We start from the raw sequence: 24014 nt of genomic DNA on the forward strand, positions 1-24014 counted from the left end.
AGATGGCACTAAAAACAGCTCTCATTCTACTTTAGTGTTTGCCTGAAAACAGTACATACATGAGTCACATTATGATAAGGTATCTGCTACTTTAGCACCAGGGTTCCTCCATATGTGGCTGCATCCCCTGTGGTCAGACAGTGCACACTGAGTAGTGCTGACTACTCTGGGGAGGCCCTTCACTAGGAGGCATCAGGGGCTTCAGGGTTTCCTTTCTTCCCTGGTGGAACCATAATTTTTATGTTTCCTGGCTTCTGAGTCCCTAGCCACGCAACTAAAAATGTTCTTTTAGCATAATGGGTTTTTGATGGAATTTCTAGGACTTTGCCCTCCTAACTTTTTTTTTAAAAAGTATTTAGTTATGTATGTACTGCATGTATGTATGTAGTTAGTAACGTAGTATTATTGTATGCATGTAGTTATGTATGTATTTAGTGTATGTATTTAGTCATGTATGTATGCATGAAATATTTATTTTTTAATAAATCACTTGGTTTACTTGAGAATTAAACTAGGAGATTGGAAAAATAAGTGCTAGAATGTAAACAGTTGCGGGGGGATAGGAATTTCAGCAGGAAATATGGTACTCTAATAAGCTTAAATACTTGACAGTTATTAAAAATGTTGTAGGTAAATTTAATTAAACCATTTCAACTGTAGAATGAAATAATAAGAAATAGAATCAGGTGCCCACTTATATAGAGATCACATTTCAATCAGGACAAAAGCAAGGATAAAGAAAAACTCACCACCATCCTCATTCACAAATGGAAGTATATATAAAATTATAACTTCTTCAAGATTACTCTTAAATATTCCCACTTATGGGTAATGCATTGATTGGTGCAGCTTAATGGTAGAACCTTCTCCAGGCAGTGCATGCAGGGCACATGAGCACCCTCTACCTCTCCCCTAAGGATCTCCAGATGATCTGAGGGTGAAGCTATCTGTATATGGGGATGCTGCACCCTCTACTTTTTCAGTTCCTTCCAAATAATTGCGCCAGATGGAACTGAACTGTTCTGGTCCATCAGATCAGCGGGTTTTCTCTTATATTAGCAACTTTAGAGAGTTGTAGTGGTCAGTTTTTAGTGTTAGTTTAGTTACAGAGTTTGTAGTTAGCTGAGTTTGGTTTCGGGTTCAGGTTCAGTTCCGTGTGATGGTGGACCTAAAGAAAAAAGCCCGGTTTTAAGAGAGGCACTTCAACACATTCTTGGCATTGCTCCTACATGTTAGGTGTCTTAATTGCCTCAAAGAAGGTCACTGTCACTCTGTCAGACTTTCACACGCAGAGCATGTAAGGAGAGGCAGAATAGACTTCAGGTGCTCCTGCTTAAGAAAGTTCGTGTTGCTAAGCTGTTGGGTTCTACGAGAGTGTCAGATCTGAAGACTAAGAGGCTTGTTTTGGGTTCCAACTGCTTTGTCTGGTAAGGCTAAGGTGCTTAAAGGATCCTGGGGATGTGTTGGGCTTTTGTTCCTGTTTCGTCAGATCCTCCTATTAAGGTTGCTGAGGTGTCCGAAGGCACTGTCAGTTCAGTTGGTGGCAAAGAATCTTAAGGTTAAACTCTTGGTTTCAGCTGTGTTGGTTCAGAAGAAGGCGGTGAGAGAGAAAATGGCCATGAAATATGTATTTAATTAAAATTCTTAAAATCCTGGACTACTCCATATTTGCCTATTCTTGTAGGCTCTAACTTCTTCATAATTAGTCCATCCACGCAAAGCTAAAACTTTTAGCAGGGCCCATTCTCCCCAAAACAGCCTGTCCGTGGGATATCACTCTTTCTGTCTCCACAGTCCTTCATTCAGACTTCACAATAACCCAGGCCCCAGTAGTTTGTGGCATAGTGTCTTTAACAGCCCCTCTCTCGCTGGTTCTTCTGGTGCTCAGTGCAATCTTGGTTCATACAGGGGCAAAGCCATCCTGCGTGCCCCACTTCTTCAGTCAAAACATACCATTGGTTGAGGCCTGTGGTGCCTTCTTTTTCAGTGTCAACAATAACTGACTCTTTCGCGTCATGATGCCTCTTCAACAGGCCTCTCCTGCATATTGGACATTCCCAAAAATTGGAGCTGGCATTCCCAAAGCTCTGGCTGCCCCTCCATATGCTCTTCAGCATATTCATAAATGATGTGGAAAATGGGGTGAACAGTGAAGTGGCAAAATTTGCAGACCATATGAGATTACTCTAGACAGTTAAGTACAAAGCTTGGCCTCAAAGTTACAAAGAGATCTCACAAAACTGTGTGACTGGGAGACAAAATGGCAGGTGACAATCAGTGTTAATAAGTGCAAAGTAATGCACACAGGAAAACATAATCTCAACTATCCAGACTAAATGATGGGGTTTAAATTAGCTGTTACCACTCAAGAAAGGCATATCTGAGTCACTGTGGATATTTCCCTGAAAACATCTTCAGTGTGCAGCAGCAGTCAAAAAAGCTAAGAGAATGTGAGAAGCCATTAGGAAAGGGATAGATAATAAGATAGAAAAATATCACAAGGCCACTTTCAATCCACTGTACATCTACAACTTGAATACTGCATACAGTTCTGGTTGCCTCATCTCAAAAAAGATACATTAGAATTGGAAAAGGTGCAGAGAAGGGCAACACAAATGATTAGGTTATGGAAGAGCTTCCATATGAGGAGAGACTAAAAACACAGGGACTGTTCAGCTTAGAAAATAGGAGACTAAGGGGGGATGTGATAGAAGTCTATAAGATCATGACTGGTGTGGCGAAAGTGAATAGCGAAGTGTATTTACCCCTTCACATAACACAAGAATCAGAGGTCACCAATAAAATTAATAGGCAGCAGATTTAAACCAAACAAAAGGAAGTATTTCTTCATAAAACACACAGTCAATGTGTGAAACTCATTGCTGGGAGATGTTGTGAAGGCCAAAAGTATAACTGGGTTTAAAAAAGAATTAGATAAATTCATGGAGGATAACTCCATCGATGGCTGATAGCCTAGATGGTTAGGGATGTAGCCCCGTGCTCCGGGTGTCCTTAAACTCCAACTGCCAGAACGTGGGAGTGAACAACAGGAGATGGATCACTTGAAATTGCCCTGTTCTGTTCATTCCCTCTGAAATATCTGACACCAGCCACTATCAGAGAGGGTACTGGGCTAGCTGGGCCATTAGTCTGACTCAGTAGGGCCGTTCTTATGTTCTGAGGGTTAACATCTTCCAGCTGAGAAAGGTCTCTGCACTGCATTGCTTGGTCATCCCTTCTTAATGGGAGGGTGTCTCAGAATCCCCCTTCTCGTGCCAGTTGTCTCAGCGTGTGCCTGCCCTGTAGCGCCACATCCTGGCCTAGTGTGGCATTGCAGGCACTCTCTTCCTAAGTTTCCATTCTTTCAGGGCTTCTTAACAACTCCATACCCCAAAAGGGTGGAAGACAAAATTTCCCTACTAAGGTTCTACTTTATTAAATCCAAATAAGCTTGAAATAAAGTCTTTCCCCTGGGGCTCGGGGGTTGCTCAGCCCTCCTCTTTTGGGCCTGTGGTTCTCAGTCCTGGCCTCTCTGGCCTGCAATCTCCACCGTTTGGCTCAGGGTATGTACAGCTCTACTCCCTGGGGCCTGTTTTTCTCTGGGAGTGCCTTTCCCTTAAAAGAGCGTCTCTCTCTGAGCACCTCCCTGCAACTGAGCCCTGATGGCCTTTTATAAGGCTCAGGTGCTCCTTATTCAATTAACCATTAATTAGCTTATCGTTAGTAGCCTGGGCCCATACTCCTCTTAAAGGGGCCAGCAACCCTGTGACATGGTTTAATGGTTCTAATTTTTGTCCTCCACCTTTGTATTTTATCAGCATTTAAAGCATCTCCCTCCCTCTTGCACTGGTCTTAGTGACCATGCTCTGGGATGTTTTGGCTTCACTTCAGGTGTCATTCTAAATCCAGCTTAGTTTGTTTTTAAAGATGCAAAATCCATATAATTCTAATTTGATTTTAACATTATTTTTATTCTATCAGTTACAAATAATGAACATATTAATATATTGCCCCTTGTAAAAATACTCCAGTATCTTCCTTCAAGACACCCAACACTGCAGTAACACTATGCTAAGCCTTTGTGTTTATGACCATTACTAGAATACTAGAGTGTATTATTATGGAAGTCAATATGGAAATCTATTTCTGGACTTAACGAGGGATGTATAATTTCCTGTGAGTGAAGTCAAAACTCATTAAGAGGCCTGTGATGATGAGCAAAGAGGGGATATACTGAAAAATACCATTATTGGTCAGTAATTGTTCCCTATGATGAGCGTTGGCATATAAATGTACAATAACCAGTTTCAGCAGAAAGCCTGAAGAACACTTTATGCTGCAGAGAAAATCACACATGGAATCACCACTACTAAAGATTTATTATAGTCATTAAATTCAACAGCTTTATTAGTTTCTAAAATACCTAAGCATTTATTGTCTGATTATATCTCTAGATAAGTTAATTATAGGACATTTCTGACTGTTACACTAGGATAATTTAGAAACATCTTTAATTATTGCAGTTCAAGTGCTTTTAAATAGTCCTACCATAGTTGCTGTTAAATGCACATTTGTTTTGCTATCTTCTAAGTTTTCCTTTATAGAAATCTATAGAATTAGCTGATCATTTAGGCCACCTGTAACTCACCAAGTGAATATTTAGCCCACCAAACCACAGGGCTATGACAGGAGTTTTCCATCATCATCAAATACCCATTCTTCTGCTGCCCTTTGGGAGACAGAGCAATTTCAACAGCTAATTTGTATAATGATGCGCACATAAGTTGAAGAAGAAGAAAAACAATATTTTGAATTTCAAATAGAGAGTAGTTAGCCAGCTTATATACAATACACCGTGGTTACTCTTGCTATTCTTTCAGTTTAGCCTTTGTATCTTTGAAAATAGGACTGTAGTGTTCACAGTATTAGAACAATAGTAAAATTAGGCTTAGTACAATATTCAGTTACAAAACCAAATGGGAAGCTTTTAAGGATGACTGCTGTAAATATCTCTTTATCATTTATTTCTCTCTCGAGAAAGTAAAAAGTGCCCATCCACAGATCAATGGCAGGAGGTCATTCCAGAGACCCAGATCCTTACAGAAAATGTCCTGCCAGCCACAAGCTGGATCTAGCATCGCTGCTTCCACTAATCACAACTGTGGCGGTGTATCACAGGAAGAGACTTATAAAACCACAAGAAGCAGCCTATATCTCATTGTAGGCAGACCTGACAATTGATTAAAAACACAATGAATACTTTCAAACAACAATAGAAAATCCAGCACTAGCAGCCCCACAAAATCTAACAAATAACTAAAGGAACTGTCCAAAGGTAAATAAATTCAGTGTCATGTGAACACCCTTCCTATACAATACCATTCCATCAGCATTTTCCTCCTCAATGACTCTCTTAAAATAATAAGTCATTCAGTGCACCCTGAAGGTAAATAGATCAGGGCTAGATCAGGTGAAACACCGCAAAGGCAAGAGTCCCTCATGGAGAATGCTTTTGTACACGAGAGGGCTGCTTTCTCTCTTATTCTCTGGCTCTGCCAGCTGTAACAACACAACTTTCACTTTCTCAGAATGGGATAGTCATACCAAATGTTTCTTGTGCCTCTCTTCATGTGCCATGGAGGTCCCTCCAACTTATTGCCCTCCTCTCTCCTGTGTGTTTAATTTATTGCACTCATCTGGTATCCTCATTCATGTTTCTCATTTAGTGCAGGAAAAGCACCTTCCATGCGTTCCACTAAAAGTCCTTCAAGACACACAGACTAAAAGTTTTATTTGTTACTCAGTGATCTTAAAAGATCAAGAAGATCACTAGGTTACTTGTGGTGGAGTTTCTGTTCAACAGACAGATACACCTGTCCCCATGTAGGATCTGAGAATATTTTGCTTGAGCAATATCAACAACTTGGGTGGAGTGGTCTGAATACGTGTTTAAACAGCCGTTAAGTCAAAGCACAGTAGCAGGGTCCAAGTGGACGATTAGTGCATGGCATGCTGTAAATCAGTGGAGATTTACATTCCAGCTTGCTGTGCACTAACTGTTTATCTAGACATGCCTAGGAGTAGGGAATATTATATCTATACAGCATTAGTCAGACTATTATTGTGTCTAGTTCTAGTATCCACTCTTCAAAAAGGATGTGGACAAATTGAACAGAGTTCAGAAAAGAGCTTCAGTAACGACTCAATGTCTGCAAAACTTGGCATTCAGTGAGAGACGAAAGAAGTTCAACTTAGTTAGTTTATCCAAGAGAAAGCTAAGAGGTGGCTTGGTCACATGTGACAGGTAATTACAAAGGAAGAACTTACCGATGTCTCTTCAATCTAGCAAAAAAAAAGGTATAGTGAGGTCCAATGGCTGGAAGCTGAAGCTAAATAAATTCAGATTAAAAATAAGGTGCACATTTTTAATGACTAGATAATCATAATGCCCTATTCAGTCCTTCAGATATGTGAATCGATGAAAGCTTAACTTGTTTGGAACTGGCGAGGTATCTTTCAGTAGAACTGTGCTTCAGTATTCTGTTTAGATGCATGGTTGCCATTTGTTCATAATGGAATAATGTTTTTATTCAAGAATGAGGAAGAGGAAAGACCAGTAATTTGATTTCCCATCATCTTTCTCTTCCTCTTGCTTCTTCCTTTCCTTTTTTCCCTCCCCTATGTTAGAGGTATGGTATTGGCTTGGGTAGGTTAGTATGCTATGGTGCCTTTAGCTGATGATCATTACTTAAGAGGTTGAGGTTTGTAAATATGATGGTCAGGTACTTTCTTTGATTTCTGTGCTTTTCTGAAATTTGACCTGAAAGCTAGCAAGGATCACTGACCTATTCTTATAAAACTTATTCATTTGATCATGAACTTTGTTTATATTTGACTGTAATATTTTTATCATGGTATTTTCAGGCAGTCATTGGAATGATCTAAGGAATAAGGTATGGCAGGATATGCTTTGTTTGCCATTAATTGCATTCCACAGGTCTGAGGAATGAAGCCAAAGGCAGATTGTCTTTTACCCCTGAGAAATCTGACAACAGCACAGCAATGCTCACCTCACAGTGCCTAATTGTGATTATAAAATGAGACTGAGCTATTAGGGAAAATAAAACATTTAAAATGATTATCTAGTCTGTATTCTTGCTAGACTTATGATATAATTTCACAGGCCATTCATCAGAAATCTCCCCACTACTAACTTACATTAGTCTGTCAAAATGTTCACATTTATAATAATAATAATAAAGCACAGTGTTGTGAGCTGCATCTTCCAAGTTGATGTCATTGTGTAGGTAGTTAACGATTTCAATTTAACTTGAAAACATTAATTAAACCAGCTACCAGGAATGATGATTGTGGTGGTGTTTTCTGTGTTCTGTACAACCATTCATTTTCGAGTTTGCTGTTTTTGTTTTGTCCCTCCCCCCCCCCCCCTTTTTCTTCTGTGAATACACCCAAGCAAATCAGAAACAACAATTATAAATTTTTACACGTAAAATAGTGATTCTCTGTACAAAACCACATAATAGGGACAGTAAAAGCCTCTTGAAAGGACAGCAGCTAAAGGTCTCCTCCATTTTGGGCACAAGAGATGGGAAGGTAGACTGGACCAGATAAACAGTCCTTGGCTCTTGGCTGGGTGTGTGAGCACAGGCCCCGCTCTCACTGGTGCAATGAGGCTATCAGGGTGGGTAGATCCCTCCTTGCCTTGGTGGCCCATTGGGAGATCTGAAGTGTGTGGTATAAACTGATGAGCTCTCCCTGTCTTTCAGAGCTCCTCCTGGGCTCAATGTTTACTTGGTGTCCAGAAGCTCCCGCTCCCTCCTTTATCTGGTTTGTGTGATGCATGTTATCAGTGGGTTTCCAGTTATGATGTGAGCAGAGCCAGTCATCTCTTGGCTCAAGGAAAGGTTTTTTTCCCCCTCACTGGAGAACCGGCGAAGTGCAGTATGGATTTTGTTTGCCTTCCTCACAGCAGTTGGGAGGCCTGATGTGGGGGTTAGGTCTTATTGCTTTCATGTTACTCACAACTTTGGCTGTACCTGTTTTTTTTCCCATGGCTAGTGGGGTCAGTTCATGCCATGTGGGACAGAGATGAGAGGGAGTTAATGGAGTAGGGAAGGGGAGGCCTCAGGGTAGCTGTTGTTGGGGGTTGCCCTGGCTGGACAGATCTGGAACCTGCACTTGACTGCTAGTGCTAATTTGAGGCTAGTTCTTTTATTTTGGATTTGGTTTATAAAGCCACAGCCTCCACTTCTATCCATGTGTGTTGCTGTGGATGTGGAAGCAATGAGACACAGACACCATAATATGGCTAAATAAAGAGGCCACAACGTTCTCCAAAACTGTTCCCTAACTGGGATAACTACCCCAGACTGTCCAGTAGCCTTCTTCCAGTGTGGTTCTCAATGGACACAAATGGCCTGAGTGGTTTATAAACCAGAGAATGGGTCTGAAGGCCATGTCCCCTCTCTACCCTGAGGCCTGCCAACATATCATGACTGGAAGTCAGACCCCCAACCAGCTCCTCTCCGCCACACCAGGTATAGGGGAGATGAGGGGAGGGGACCTACAAGCTTTGAGATATAGAGGCATAGCCCTTCACCATGCCTTGTTGTGCTCAGGACCAATGTCCAAACAGAGAACTCCTTAGACCATTACAGAGAACTCATTAGACCATTTCTAATCCACCAACTACTTTGGGAACCCGCCAAAGTTGCAACAATGGAAATTTAACACCCTCCCCCCCCACCCCCCAAAACCAAACTTCCAGAATGTCAGATGGAAGGTGAAAAAACCCACACAGTTGTTTTCCAATTTCCAATATGGGAAAAAATCCTTTCCAGACCCCAAACCTGGAGCTCCGCCTACTCCCCAGCTTCACCAGGGATCCAGCAACTAGTTTAAGGGTGGGGCAGAAACAAGGAGTCCACAAACTCTACCAACCTCCCTAACACTCTACCACTAACAAATGAGCTCCCAACACCACTCCAACCACCTAATGGCAGCAGCAGTAGGCAGGACAGGCTCCAGATTCAAGGCTCTAGATGCAGCATGTGACACCTCCTGCCCCTCCCCTTCCAATCACCACATTATGAACAGAAGGAAGGAAGGGGGAAGAAACATCCCCCCTACATTGTATGCAAAAGGGTGGGGGGTAGAGGTAGGAGAAGGGAGAGGGGGCACATGCTCCCAATTGAGATCTCTTCCTTATGGCCCTAAAAGGTATATGCACTACTCCTGGTCCATCAAAGCCACACCCTAGCCAGCCAAGTGAGCATTTGTGCACATCTGTGTCAGAGTAAAACTACAGTATTGCAAAATTTCTGTGCCCAAAATTTAAAGAGTACAATTTAAAGAGTACAAGAGTGGGAAAATATTTCTATAACACACATGAATGTATGCAAAATAAAATACTTTAAAATCAGTTAAAATTAACTATAACTATTCTAGGATTGTTGATAATGATGTTCTTCTGATGTCCTCTCTTGGGAGCAAAAGTTTATACAGGAACTTTTAAGTCAAGGGATAAAATAATGTGTCCCATAAGGTCAAAATGTACTTCTCCTGATCCTGCTATATTGTGATACTAGTATCTTGCCCTTTAATTTAATTTTCAATAGAAGTGATCAGTAAAAAGTGCCTATATTATAAATAGTTGATGAATCTTGTGCATAAGAGGCCCATTAAAAGTAACTTGCAATCTATTAAAACCCAAACGATACAATGTTTCTTCACATAAAAAGGTAGGAGTAACACAACCCTCCCTACAATAACCTTGCAACCTCTACCCATGACTTCCTTTTGGGTTGTGACCCCCACTGTTACAACACTGTGAAATTTCAAATGTAAACATCTGAAACCATAAAACTGACTATTTTTAAAATCTTCTGACCATGAAATTGGTAGGGCCCTACCCATTGTTTAACAATGGAAATGGAATTGTGAGAGACAATGGAGATTGTTTTATGTCACCAACTCTTAGTAGTTCTGTGCCATTGAGTAACAAACCTGTTCCTATATCCAGGATTGTAATTAAACACACCTCATACCATTCTTGCAAGACCAAAGCGTGATATATAAATACATAATTATTATTTTAGTATCTGAGCAGAGATGAAATGTAAATCTCCTAAGTGGTCATATCACTCTGCATTTATTTAGGGACGTTCTCCCGCCCCTGAAACCAGATTTGTTAGCTTCTTTGTAATGTCTGATTTAACAGATGTGACCTCATCTGTTAAAGGATTATTACACTAGAAGGAAGTTATGTATAATTTATTAAAATACCCCTGCAGGAAGACTACAGGCTACATTTAATATACTGGAATACTTGATGGTTGCATTGAAAGCTCCCAGATGAACCCTACAGCATCTCAGTAAAACGGGCAGATGAAAATGATTGCCCTTTATGTAATGTTTACTGTGTCGTATTAGTTAGTGCCTCACAGCTGAATAATATTTATATTAACAGTTCATTTTCAGCTTTGCATATTGGCCTCCTGCTGGTATAGAGTTGATGTGTCATTTTAAGGGGGATCAAAATGATATTATTTTGATTGAAACAGAGGAAAGGTTCTTCCAACCTGAGAAAAGAACAGGAGTACTTGTGGTGCCTTAGAGACTAACAAATTTATTTGGGCATAAGCTTTCGTGAACTACAGCTCACTTCATTGGATGCATGCAGTGGAAAAAAAAACTGAGAAAGAGACTCAGTATATCATATCTATCCAATTTACAGTGCTGGGGTTTTTTCTCACTATCACTTCTGTGCCGTTGTTTGCTATATGCCTGATATCTCCCTCCCTTCTCATATCTATGTGAACAGCACTGTCCTCAACTCAATGGGATATACTCCCTGTGTGGGGCAGTCTGCCCTTTTCCCCCAAGGAAACTAACCATTCCCATCCTCAACAGAAGTGAGAAGGACGAGACCCAAAATACAAAATAGCTCCTGTATATGTTAACAGATACCCTAGCCACGAGACCATGTAACTTTCCTTCGTATCTTATGGCAGTCAGCTTCTCTGCAGTTAGCTAGTCTTTCACTTAGATCCTGATTCATGCGTTAAGAACTGAGAATTAAATTCTCAGAAGTCACAAATGTGTAAAGTTTTTCTATGTACAGAGTTCCAGTGTGAAGAACTTTGTTAAATTTGGCTGAATACCAAAAATAACTCCATAAAAAAGTACAGTAGTATTTAAAATCAAGTCATATATTTGGAATCAATAATAATAATAATTAATAATAAAGTCTAACGGGTTTTCTCACCAAAAGAACTCTGTCATGAAAGTACTGAGCTCAAGGCACATCTTTTGGTTGTTCATTTGCCATAAACCTTTCTGGTTAGCAGGTTTAATCCTGAAGATAAAGAGAGGCAGCATGATCCATTTGGAATCAGGAGACCTGATTTCTGTTGGTGGTTCACCCACTGGCTTGCTGAATTGGGCAATTCACTTGATCTTTGTGGCTCTTCTTCCTTTACAATCCATTGAGAGTTTAGATTGTAAGCTCTTTGTGGCAGGGGCTGTCTCTTTCCAGGTGTATTACAGTATTTAACACCATGGTTTTAATCTCAGTTGGGGTCTTGAGATGCTACCATAAGGCTAGAAGTGGAAAAAGCCTTTGAAAATTCTGTCCTGTAAAACACACACTAATTCTGTGCATTCAGGCATTCTCAACTGTTTTGAGAGCAATCATGACTATATGGCTCATGAGACAATCCAAAGATACATTAGATGGGTAGGAAGGAGGAGAAGGATATAAACTTTCTTGCTTCAGGGCCTCTATTAATCACTGGCTGATGGGCAGATGTCTTATGACCCCGTTTTTCATAATTGTTCTTTACTAGGTTTCTGCCACCATCTCTATAGCATATGGTGCTGGTCACTGCTGGAGGCAGGATACTGGACTGGATGGTCCACCAATCTGATAGGGAATAACAATTGTACTGGTTCTGTTGGGTTCAAAATATATGAATGTTTCAATCAAGACTTTATCATAGCTAAAACACTACTTTACATATGAAAATACACCAAACCTGTTCCTCTCCTGTCATAGATCAATACAAAAGAGAGACATAGCAAAACAGAATATCAGCTTAGGCCACAAAGTAAAATGAAGATCTATTAAATCTTCCATGGGGAAATGAAATGTAATTCATACTGTGTTAGCTGTGTTAAAAAGCATTGCATTTTTCACTCAAAATATCCCCCTATTCACTAGCATAGTTCATATTGCACTGTGCATTTGGATAGTGCAATTTGAGAGTGGCTGTTTCCATATTATGTAAAACACTCACAGGATCAATTTGATTCTATCATCATTGCCTTCTTGAAGTACTTTCTTCTGTACTCATCTACAAATGCTGACTTTCAAAGGATGAGATACAAAGAGACAATAAAATGGCTAGGAAAGCAAAAACAATCTGTTAATGAGGTGAGATTCTTTTGAATTTTATTCTCCATCCTATTTGTTAGTAAATACTAAGTAGGAGCAAAATCTTTTTAGATTTTGTATAGCTTTTCCCCATCTTACAAAGCAGTTTTTGAAATCCAGTTAGTCACTGTGTTGTATCAGGGATCAATAGGGCTAAAATAATGATGATGATAAATTTCTGCTTCTATAGTATTTTTCATCTAAGCATCCCAAAGCGCTTCCTATACTGAAAGTTTCATAGCAGCCCTGTAAGAAGGATAAGAGATACTTTACACAATGTTTAAATATCACCATCTCTGAAATGAAATTTGGCATTTAACAGTTCACAGCAATGCTACACAATAGTTTATAAAGAAACTATAAAAGAATACTCTCTCCATTTGAAACTTCAGGAGGAACTGAGATCTGGAAGCTATAATTACTAGAATTAAAATTTGGCCAGGACACAAGAGTGTTATGCCAAAAGTGCCAAAGAATCTTTAATGACCAAAAGTGGTCAGGACTAGAAGTGGACAAAACATTTTTGGTTAATGGCATATTCACCAAAAAAATGCAGATTTGGTCGACCCAAACTATTCACAAATTTATTTTAAGTTCACTAAATGATTACAACTGAACTAAAAATATCAACATGTTTCAGAAATGTCTAAATAGAATGTTTTGTTTCAACCCAACTTGAAAATGTTCATTTTGATTTTGGTTATTTTGACAAAAGCAAAACAGCTGGGAGGAGGCAGCTGCCTCCTTAGCCCAATCATTGGGAACCTTGCTGGGGATGTGGGAGGATTGGGATCAGGTTCCCCCTCTGCCTAATGCGGAGAAGGGATTGGAACATGGGTGTCTCACTTTGCAGGAAAGTGCCTTAACCACTGGACTATGGGATATTCTGATGTGGATCTTTCTCAATCTGTCCTCTTGAAGCTGATCCACCTTTTATAAATAATAAAACTGTCATTGGAGCATAGATTTGATGTTGGTAGAGAGCGAGAGAGAGCAGACTCTGGGCTTTCATTGCAAGTGCTGCCTGGGAATAGGGAGACAGGCCAGAAGCTGGGAGGCCTGCATAGCAGGAGGAGACTCAGGAACAAAAGGGAGGCCCAGGGGAGTGCCCTGTCGTCACATACAAGGGGCAGGGAGCTGGGAAAGACCCAGGAGTGTCTTGAGAATTTTGTTAAGCCCTGGGTGGATGGACATTGTTTGTTGTATTGTTTCATTTGAGCTTCTGAACTCTAGTAAGGGACTCTGGCCCCCCAGTCTGAGGGACAGTTGAGACAAACAAAGATCCTGGAGTCATGAAAGCGTGCCATTTACATGTAGTATTAATCAAAAAGACTGTTGCTGTTCTGAACTCCGACACAGAAATGTAATATTTCTGTTTCCTCTCATTTTATTAATGGCTTTTTGTCCCGAGAGAAACAAAGAAATAATTCAATCTAATTTAAATAAAAAAACATGCAGGTAATTATAATTTAAATAAAAGCATGGACAACTAGTAGGTTTTTGTGTCAGGGAAGATATTTGTGTTAAATGAAATGTAAGAGCAAAGATTGTTTATACGTAATCCATAATAAACTTGGAGAAAAGCAGTTATCTGCTGCTTTATCCTGTACACATCAGTAATTTTGTGTGTGCGCTCACGTTTAATACAACCAAATAGAAGATTTTTTTAGGAATAAAGAAAATAAGATAGATGACTGTCCTGGAAAGCTGTGACTCTGGAAAAGATTCAGGGTCGTGGTGGATAACTATCTGAACATGAGCTCACAGTGTGATGCTGTGATTAAGAGGACTAATGCTATTCCATATAAAGAGGTCATCATTAGGAGCAGGGACGCAGTATTACCTCTGAATACAGAATTAGTGAGACCATTAATGGGATAAATACCACATCCAGTCCTGATGTGCACACTTCAAAAAGGATATTTCAAAAGGTTCAGAAAAGAGCTACAGTAATGGTTCAAATGATGGAAAACATGTTAACTGTGAGAGAGTAAAGAAACTCAATTTTTTTAATAACATAAGAACATGAAGTTGCATTCCTGACCATCATGGCTAATAATCATTGATGGCTCTATCCTCCATGGACTTATCTAATTCTTTTTTGAACTCAGTTATACTTTTTGGCCTTCACAGCATCATTTGACAATGAGTTCCACAGGTTGACTGTGTATTGTGTGAAGAAGTACTTCCGTATGTGAGTTTTAAACCTGCTGCCTATTAATTTCATTGGGTGTTATATGAAGGGATTAAAAAAAAATCCCTATTCGTTTTCCCAACACCATTCATGATTTTACAGACCTCTATCATATCCCCTTAATCATCTCTTTTCTAAGCTAAACAGTCGGAATCTTTTTAGTTTCTCCTCATATGGAAGCTGTTCCATACCCCAATCATTTTGTTATCCTTCTTTGCACTTTTTCCAATTCTTATGTACATTTTCTGAATGGGACAACCAGAACAGCATGTAGTGTTAAAGGTGTGGGCATATCATGCCACTCTCTTATTATCTATACCTTTCCTAAGGTTTCCTAACACAGTTAGCTTTTTTGACTGCCACTGCACATTGAGCAGATGTTTTCAGAGAACTATCCATGATGACTCCAAGATATCTTTCTTGAGTGGTAACAGCTAATTTAGATATCGTCTGTTTTGTATGCATAGTTGGGATTATTTTTCCAGTGTGTATTACTTTGCTCTTATCAACACTGAATTTCATCCGCCATTTTGTCTCCCAGTCACCCAATTTTGTGAGATCCCTTTGTAACTCTTTGCAATCAGCTTTGGACTCAACTATTTTGAGTAATTTTGTATTGTCTGCAAACTTTGCCACCTCACTATTCACTCCCTATTTCAGATCATTTTATGAATATTTAGTTTAATAATGAGTAGGTTAAGAGGTAACTTGGTCATAGAGAGAAAATTTCTGCTAGTAGAGAAGTCTTTAACCTAACAGACGAATGCATAATAAGATCCCATAGATAGAAGTTGAAGCTAGATAAATTCAAACTCTAAATACAGTGCAAGTCTCTAACGGTGAGGGTGATTCACTGGCTTGAGATGGATTCTGCAGCACAAGAAATCTTTAAATCACGATTGGATTCAAATCCCGGTGAAATATAATTTTGGTATGGGAAAATTAAGTTTTTGTAGAGTATATGTTATTTCCAGTGTGTATTTCTTGTTGCACTAATTATTTAGACTGTATCCAGTCAGAAAAGACGTTTGTATATTCAAAATGGATAATTCTATTCCCAAAAGTCCATTTAAGTGAACAGTTATTCAATTTAAGTGCATAAATGCTGGCTTTCATATGTAAATATAGGTTTTTGCAGGCATAATGAATGCTTGCCTATTTTTTTTCTGGTGTATTCTGAAACTACCTTATCATGCTGTGGTTAAAGGAAACGTCCAAACATATATTTGTGAATGTTCAGGGAAAGTCATAGTAGTTTTTGGTTTTTTTTTTAAACTCTTCTAGCTAAGAAGAAACCAAAACTCTTAAACAAGTTTGATAAGACCATTAAAGCTGAACTGAATGCTGCAGAAAAGCTACGTAAAAAGGTAGGTTTGAATTCTGTTTCTCCTGGTGCGGTGAACTATGGCTCCAAACAAACAGGCATCAAGATAATAGGGATAATGAATTTTATATTTGTTTCCGTTTTTCTCTAACCAGGCATTCAGCACACATTTGTGATTGTACTTCAATGTTCATTTTAGCTTGGTCATCACCTTTCATCCTTTCGGGTCATAATGTGTGTTCTTTCATGTCTGTCATAGGCACTCACAGTGTTTTATAAAATTTACATCTTAACCACTTACTGAATTTTGTATTTTTTTTAAATGTTCGCATCTTTGTCTCTAAGTGCATATACAAAATATTTATTTTAAAAAATTATCAGGCCCTGGTCAATGGATATATGGACATCCTATATCCACCTGTAAAAATAAATATACTCCTCTATCTCTTCAGGCAGAAACCTGAGTGAACAGACTAGTTTTTACAAATTGTCCTGAACATCAATAAATTCTGGCTCTGTCTTACTAATGGGTACACAAAGCTCCAACCTCTCTACTCACGTGTTCAAATTGAATCACTGCAACAAAAGCTTTAAAGTGATTAAGGAGATAGCAAATTCTTCAAATAAATAGGATCATATAAGGACTGATAATACTACAGCTTGTTAATATAAATGCCCAACAAAACAAAAGAGATATAAATATATGCACAAGATGGAAATACCGTATGAATAACAAAATTCAGTGTTCATTATTTGTAAAACCTGGGGAAAAAAACAAACCAAAACCAAACAACCAACACCCCCCCCCCCCCCCCCCCACACACACATAAAACAAACACCCATAACCTATATTGGTCATGCAGGTCATCAAATGTTAAAATGACTAAGTAGATATATAAGTGAGAACATAAGCTATGAGTATTGGGGACTAATATATCCTAAACTGCAAAAGTATGCAATAGTTTGATGTGTAACCAGATAGCCTTATTTTTTCCCCCAAATATTGCTATTAGACCATGTCATTTTTTTCCATTAATGCAATAGTAAAGAGCTCACTAAGCCAATCTGTGTAGGAGGGAGGAATTGCAGATTTCTATTTTCTGAGATAACTCTTTTGGACACTGCTGCAATCCATTTCTTAATGTTAACTGGTAATACCAATCCAGCACCCCTCCAATACACAAGCTTAGAGAATGAAAAATAGCAACACTTAAAAATTTGAGAGAGCACTGAATATGGGGTTGCAGAACACATGCACTTTTGACAGGTAAAGAGGATGTGTTAAAGGTTGGCATGGGGCTGTTTGCATCTCCAACAATCTAGCCTTAAACATTCTGGAGTCCTATAATACCTGTTTAATATCTTGGTCTAGAAGAATCACAAGTATAAAAAACTTGAAGTATCCTTCATTTTAAGCCAGATATCCTCCCAGGTTTCTGTTGTGACAATAAGGCTAAGTTTTTTCCCCTGTTTTTCTCTGAGACTGAGATTGAGAGGTAATAGCCACCTATAAGTAATTCCTACAAAGTGGCTTTTGTTTCCAAATTTCTTAACATGTTCCTAGAGGTGAGAGTTGAAAGAGACCTACTGTCCTCCATCCTTGCATGAATCCTTGAGCATAACTGCTGAAAGAAGGAACTGTGAGACTGCGGTAGCCGATATTGCATATATAATTGAAGAAGGCCAGTCTATTGTCTTGTATTATATCTTTCATTATTGTTAATCTTTTTTCTCTTCAAATTGTTTTAAGCATAGAGCTGGCTTTGATCCTGAGGCCTGGGCTATTCTATAGTGGTACAAGAGGAGAATTAGTAAGATGAGACACTGTAATCAACATGGTGCAGGAGGCTCCATGGAGATGCAAAGATTGGATTTTTCCTTAAGTGTGTGGGTAGTCTCTTAAGGATATAAAATAAGAAAGGGAACCAAATGGCATAGCTACGCTTTTTTCAATCTCAAACCAGGTCAGTGTGTATACAGAGCTACTAGAGGGGATCCACCTTCCAAAAGGATGCATTTGGAATGGTAGATAATATAGATACAAATCCATCCAGTTGCATAGGATTTTTTAAGAGAGTGGCAAGCAAAGTTATCTTATATAAATTGCATGAAAAGCCTATTTTTTCAAGCAAAGGAGAGACCTTGAAAGGCAATAAGCGAATGATATAAGTCGGTCTTGTGCAGATATTCATTTTGGCTATTTCTATTCCTCTGCAGTAAGGACAGAGGGAGGAGACACCACATCTCTACATTCTTGGAAATTTCTTTTAATACATAGGCTATATTTATAGAAACAACTTTGGGGCGATTAGGATAAATCTTAACACCTAAATAAGTTATTTCCTTGCATTTTTCAAATGGAAAATGCTGAAACTGAGAAGGATCTGTTCTCTTGGATAGATCCATTGCTTGCGATTTATTCCAGTTAATGCAAAAACCAGAGATCTTTCCAAAAATATCAACTGCATTCAATAAAGAGGGGATTGATGAGGATGTCTGATTTAAAGCTTGTTAGAATTGCTTAATATGATTATTTATATCTATCGGTTCAAAGATGGCATTCCTGTCCTCTTGTAATAAGGAAGAAATATTGTTGGCTAGATCCAATCTAAGTCTTCTGGCAAATAGTTGACCTGCTTTATTTCCCTATTCATAATATCTTTATTTGACCCTGTTGAGTGAAAATTCAATGAATGCTGGATAAGCATTCATTATATTTATATTTGTCATTGATTAGAGAACATGGAAGGTTTTCATTATTTGGGTCAATCTTATACTTTCTCAGCAACTCATCTATTTCCTTGTCCAGAAAGTCTAGTAAATTGAGTGTTTCTCTCTCCTTTCAGAGGCATACTTTATGCATTCACCCCTTATAGTAGCGTTCAGAGCTTCCCAGAAGATGGTATCTGAGAGGGCTTCTTTCTTGTATGACTTCAGAAATGACTGTATCAACTGTAGAACAAAACTTTGCATCTTTTAGTAGCAGAGTCCACCTAGGAGATTTTAATGATGCGCAACCAGTGTCTGTGATAAATATAATTGGAGCATGATTACTAAAAACACACTTGTTGTATGATGATTCTCCATTTACAATTACATTAGAAACCTATCAGTTAGCCAAGTTTTAATCCATTTAATGTGTGCCATGTTAATTTTATATCTTTCTAGTTTTTTAATCAAAATGTCATGCGGTACCAACTCAAATACCTTACAGGAGTCTAACTATATTATATCAACACATTTACTTTTATCAACCAAACTTGTAATCTCATAAAAATTTTGATTGGCATTAATTATATTAACCTCCTTTAATTCTTTATTAATAGAGTTCCATATCATCCAGTATATTGCCCAGGATGGATGTCAGATAGGATAACCCGGTAATTATAGGCCTGTTTACCCTTTTTGAATATTGGCACAACATTAGCTTTCCTCCAGTCTTCTGGAACTTCCCTGGCATTCCAAGACTTGTTGAAAATCACCATTATTGATCTAATGAGCTCCTCAGCCAGCTCTTTAAAACTCTTGGATGCAAGTTATCTGGACCTGCTGATTTAAAAATTGCTAACTTTAATAGCTGCTGTTTAACAACCTCCTGTGATACTAGTGGAACAGAAAGTGTTATCATATGATATTGCTACATTACTACAGATCACATAACTTCTGTTTTTCCCCCAATTACAGAACAGAAATATTTTTCTTTCTCTTCTGCATTATTATTGTTGTACTATTTCCATCTAGTAATGGGCCAATACCATTGTTAAGATTATTTTTGTTACTAATATACTTAAAAAACTTCTCCTTATTGTTCTTAACTCTGTTGGCCATAGATTTTTCCTTGAGTCCCTTTGCTTCCCTTATCACTTTTCTACAGTTCCTGGCTTCTGATTTATGTTCATTACTTTCAATTTCCCCTTTCTTCCATTGGTGATATAGATATAGATATAGATATAAATATAAATCATTTTTTTATAGATGCTTTCACTCTCCCCCCTAAACCAGGCCATTTTTTTTAACCAATATGACCTTTTTCCTGAAATGTGGGATTGTGGCTTTTGAGGCATCTAGTAAATGTTCTTAAACAATCACCAATTATTCAATTTTTTCTGATTAAATTCTTCCTCACAGCTGATTTGGCTCATAATTGTTTTCAGCTTTATGAAATTGACCCTTTTAAAGCACCAGTATATATAACTGGTCTGGACTTTATTCTGTTTGCACATTATAAACGTGGTCAATCACTTGTACCCAAGTTACCATTAATTTTTAGTTCTGTGATCGGTTCCTCTTTATTAGACAGGGTCTAATATAGAATTTCCCTGTATTCTGCTGCAACACTTTTTGAGTTAGGAAATTATAATATTTAGAAATTCCAGGTATATTTTAGTACTGTCAGCATGAGACTTCCAGCATATGTCACCCAAATTGAAGTGCCCCATGATCACTCAGCTTCTCTTCCCCTCCGCTTACCCATCAAGAAGGAGAGAAATTGGAATACTCAAGTACAATCCTATCCATCTGTGCCAGGGCCAAAGCTGAGTCAATCACATCAAAGGCTGCTGATATAAAAGAATCGGCCTGAACATCTGATTGCTGTCCATTTTTGGGAAGAAGTTTCCAGCCAGCAAAACTTCTGTGGACTCCGTCCCATACCCAGATTCAGTGTAGAGGAAGCAATTGAATCTGAAGACTCCAAATGATCCCAAAGTTCCGTTGTCATTGTCTTCTCAATGAACTTATGTAAAGATGCAGGTTAGAGACAGGGCGACAGTTAGCAAGATCCTCAACATCAGGAGATGGATTCATGAGTACCAGCCTAATGACTGCTCTTTTGGGTGAAGCTGCCACCTTGTCTTCTGTGAAGGGTTAAGGGTTAGTATATCAATCTAAATAATCAACAGACTTGTTTACTGGATGTATGGTATATACATTTCTTATTTATGCCTGAAACCACTTTGGGTTGGATCCATCTCTCTGGGTATACCAATGAAATATGTTCATTCCCTAACAGGAGCAGAAGTGAGACATCACTTCAAATGAGAGACGGTGATGTTCAGCTCATAATACAGCAGTAATTCTTAATCCTGTAATCATAATCCTTAAAACTAGATCACGTGGGACTGGATCATAGTTGTCATGTCAATCATTATATATAGTCAACCCAGAGGGGCTATTGTCTATGTGGTCATTGAAGTTGCCCATTGCAAAAAAGCCTAGATTACTTGGGCAAGGCAAAACCTTGGTCAACTCAGCTCTGCTGAAGTGAAAATTCTAGCTACAGTCAGCTATTTCTTGTACTGCGTTTTAAATTCCTTGATTAACTGCTTCTGACCAAATTTACTTTTTAAGGTGTAATGTGATTTGCCTTAGTGTCTAGTGTTTTACAGTACAATTTTAATCCATCTAAGTTTTCTTTCAGCCATTGTAAGACCAAGCAAAACAATTGGTTTTAACCAAAAGCAGCTAATTATGTTGAGCTATATGTATTCATAAAAATGCATTTCTCTGGAATAAGCAGGCAATCTGGTCAGATAGTGTGTAAGAGAAAAACCTCTTAATTAACCATATGAAATATTTTTCTGCTTTGTTTTATGGAATCGGTGGTACTAGTCATATTACACCATTTATCCCTCAGGGTTCTGTTTTGCTACAAGATACAGAAAATATTTAGTATAAATATCTTCCTTTCAGGGAAAAGTTGAAGAAGCTGTGAAGGCCTTTGAAATACTAGTGAGCAAATATCCACAGAGTCCACGAGCAAGATATGGGAAAGCACAGGTACCAGTGAAACTGTTGTAAATGGAAAAATAATATTCAGATGTTACCTAATAATATAGTCCTGTGTACAAAACAGACTTTCTGTATTCTATACAGTGATCCCAGTTTTTAAGTTAAACCCCCCGCTTATCTATTTCAAGCATCCTCCCCCTGAAAATAAAGACACTGAAAAACAAGCTCTGACTTCATAATAATTTAGTTCCTTGATACAGTAACTCCAAAACAGAAATAATCATTTTATTTTCATAAAGCATGAAGGAATCACAGGAACAGGTGTAATAAAAATCTGTTTGAACTCATATTAATCAAGATAAGCCAAGTGAAACCATCATAGTAGAAGGAAGTTGCTCTATGCTACAATTAATGAGGCATTTGAACTGGAGTCACTATCCATTTTCACTCGGTAAATAACAGTTATGCTAAAACCAAAGTCCCAACTACTAAAAAAAAATCTAGTGCATAGACACTACTACACTGTGGACCAAATTCTCTGGTCATGTAAACAGATGAAATTCCTTTGATGTCAAAGGATCTACACCCTTTTACACCAGCAGAACATTTGGCCCCATTTGTGCGATGGTGCTTCAGTTAAGGACAGATTTCTTTATTAAACAGTGCTTTTCATATTTCCCTTCTTTATGAATTAACCCCTTCACAGAGCTGTAATTTAATGCTTGCAAACGTTTTAAACAGTAACTCCTCATAGTATAATAGAATGCCGTAAATGTGTGTAGCACTATTCTCACAGAGCTTAACAGTCAGAACAGAACAAGACTCCATAACACTAAATAAAGTATTAACAAAATGCCACACTCAAATGGTAGTTCTCTTGCTGCTGAAGCAGTCCGCTGGCCAACAGGAGGAGGGTTCAACTGGTATCAAATGTCTGTGGAAGCGTTACAGAAGAATTAAAATTGAAACCAACAGCAGCCTGCATTTCAGTGGGGGCTTTGGATGAAGCTGGTACAAGTGTGAGAGGAAGGTGATTTTAATACTTATCCCCATTGCGCTTAGATTAAAGCTGCAGTTATAAAAAGAGACAGTTTTTTTTTAAAAGAGCAGTTTTGGCACAACTTCAATCAAAATGATTTTTTTGTGTGTGTGTGAGAGAGAGAGAGAAGTACTGGGCCAAATTTTGCCCTCAGCTAAAGCCATTTTGTTACCCCACTGAGTTGTCCAGGTGTACATGGGGACAGAAGTCTAACGGCTCAGGAAGCAGAGAGTAGTGTTCGTGTTAAATCCCATTTCTGCTATTTACTATTCTGGGGCTAGCCAGAGGCTGCTCTAATGTACTCTAACAGGAACAACTCCCTGTAAGCTGTTCCACTGGCAGAGGATTGTCCAGAGTGCTGCCGCTGGCATGTGCCTCTCCTCACCCCCAAAGCACCCCTTAAACTGGGAGCAGGGGGTATGAAACCAGCTATGCTGACTTTTTGACATCCAAGGTTTCCTTCAAAATGTTGGGAACTTCAGCTGCCCTTTTAAGACCATTTTAATATCACTTTGGACCACTTCAGTGTAGCAGTATGATTCTGAAAGGGGCTGAGGATCAGGCCCTAATATCATAATTAGCACTCTTTTCTCAGACATGCATAAGTAACTTCTTATAGTAACATCTCTGGTTTTGGCAGCCTTGTATTCTACCTATAGAATTTGTAATCAGGGGCTGGGTGGCATTAACTTTCTACTTCTGTATGCTTTAAGTAATTGATGGAACTCCTATTGATTTCAGTGGAGGATAGGGGCCTTTGAAAGCAGTTGGACAATCATAGTGTGCACTGAAGTACTACGGATCATTCCCAGGACTGCCATAACATAATTTTATTTATAAGACACTGTTACTTTTAACAGGTTATTTGAACTAGTAAAACCCTACTCATATTCACTGTCTCTTATCACTAACTAAGGGCTCGGTCTGCAACGAAGAGCAGAGATGAAATCCTGGACCCAGTGAAGTCAATGGGAGCTTTGCCAGCAACTTCAAGGAGTCCAGGATTTCACCCTAAGAGTGTCCTCACTCCTGCATTATGAAGGCACCACTGACTTCATACAATACATACGAACTGGCCAGATTCTAATAGATAGATGGGGCTTGTTTTTTTTTTTTTGGTTCTGAAAATTGAAAAGGTATGGATGTTCCTCTCCCCAAATTTCTGCAACAGCAGTTGTTGTTATGGTATTATCCCAAAAGTACCAGCAATTTCTATGTTGATTTCTTGGCCTGGCTGAGACCATATCAGAATTGCTATATTGTAGTGGTAATA

The 24014-nt window shown here is 38.7% G+C and overlaps 1 protein-coding gene across 1 annotated transcript in view; it reads left to right on the top strand.

Annotated features, from left to right (window-relative positions):
• Positions 1 to 24014, top strand: part of LOC102937266 (aspartyl/asparaginyl beta-hydroxylase) — a 125827-nt gene that overhangs the window by 50159 nt on the left and 51654 nt on the right. Inside the window, exons 18-19 of the mRNA XM_043539580.1 lie at positions 15933 to 16015; positions 21664 to 21750. Coding sequence (XP_043395515.1) covers positions 15933 to 16015; positions 21664 to 21750 — 170 coding nt within the window. The remainder of the gene's footprint in view (positions 1 to 15932; positions 16016 to 21663; positions 21751 to 24014) is intronic.

This window comes from Chelonia mydas, chromosome 2 (assembly GCF_015237465.2).
Source record: "Chelonia mydas isolate rCheMyd1 chromosome 2, rCheMyd1.pri.v2, whole genome shotgun sequence".
Taxonomy (NCBI): domain Eukaryota; kingdom Metazoa; phylum Chordata; order Testudines; family Cheloniidae; genus Chelonia; species Chelonia mydas.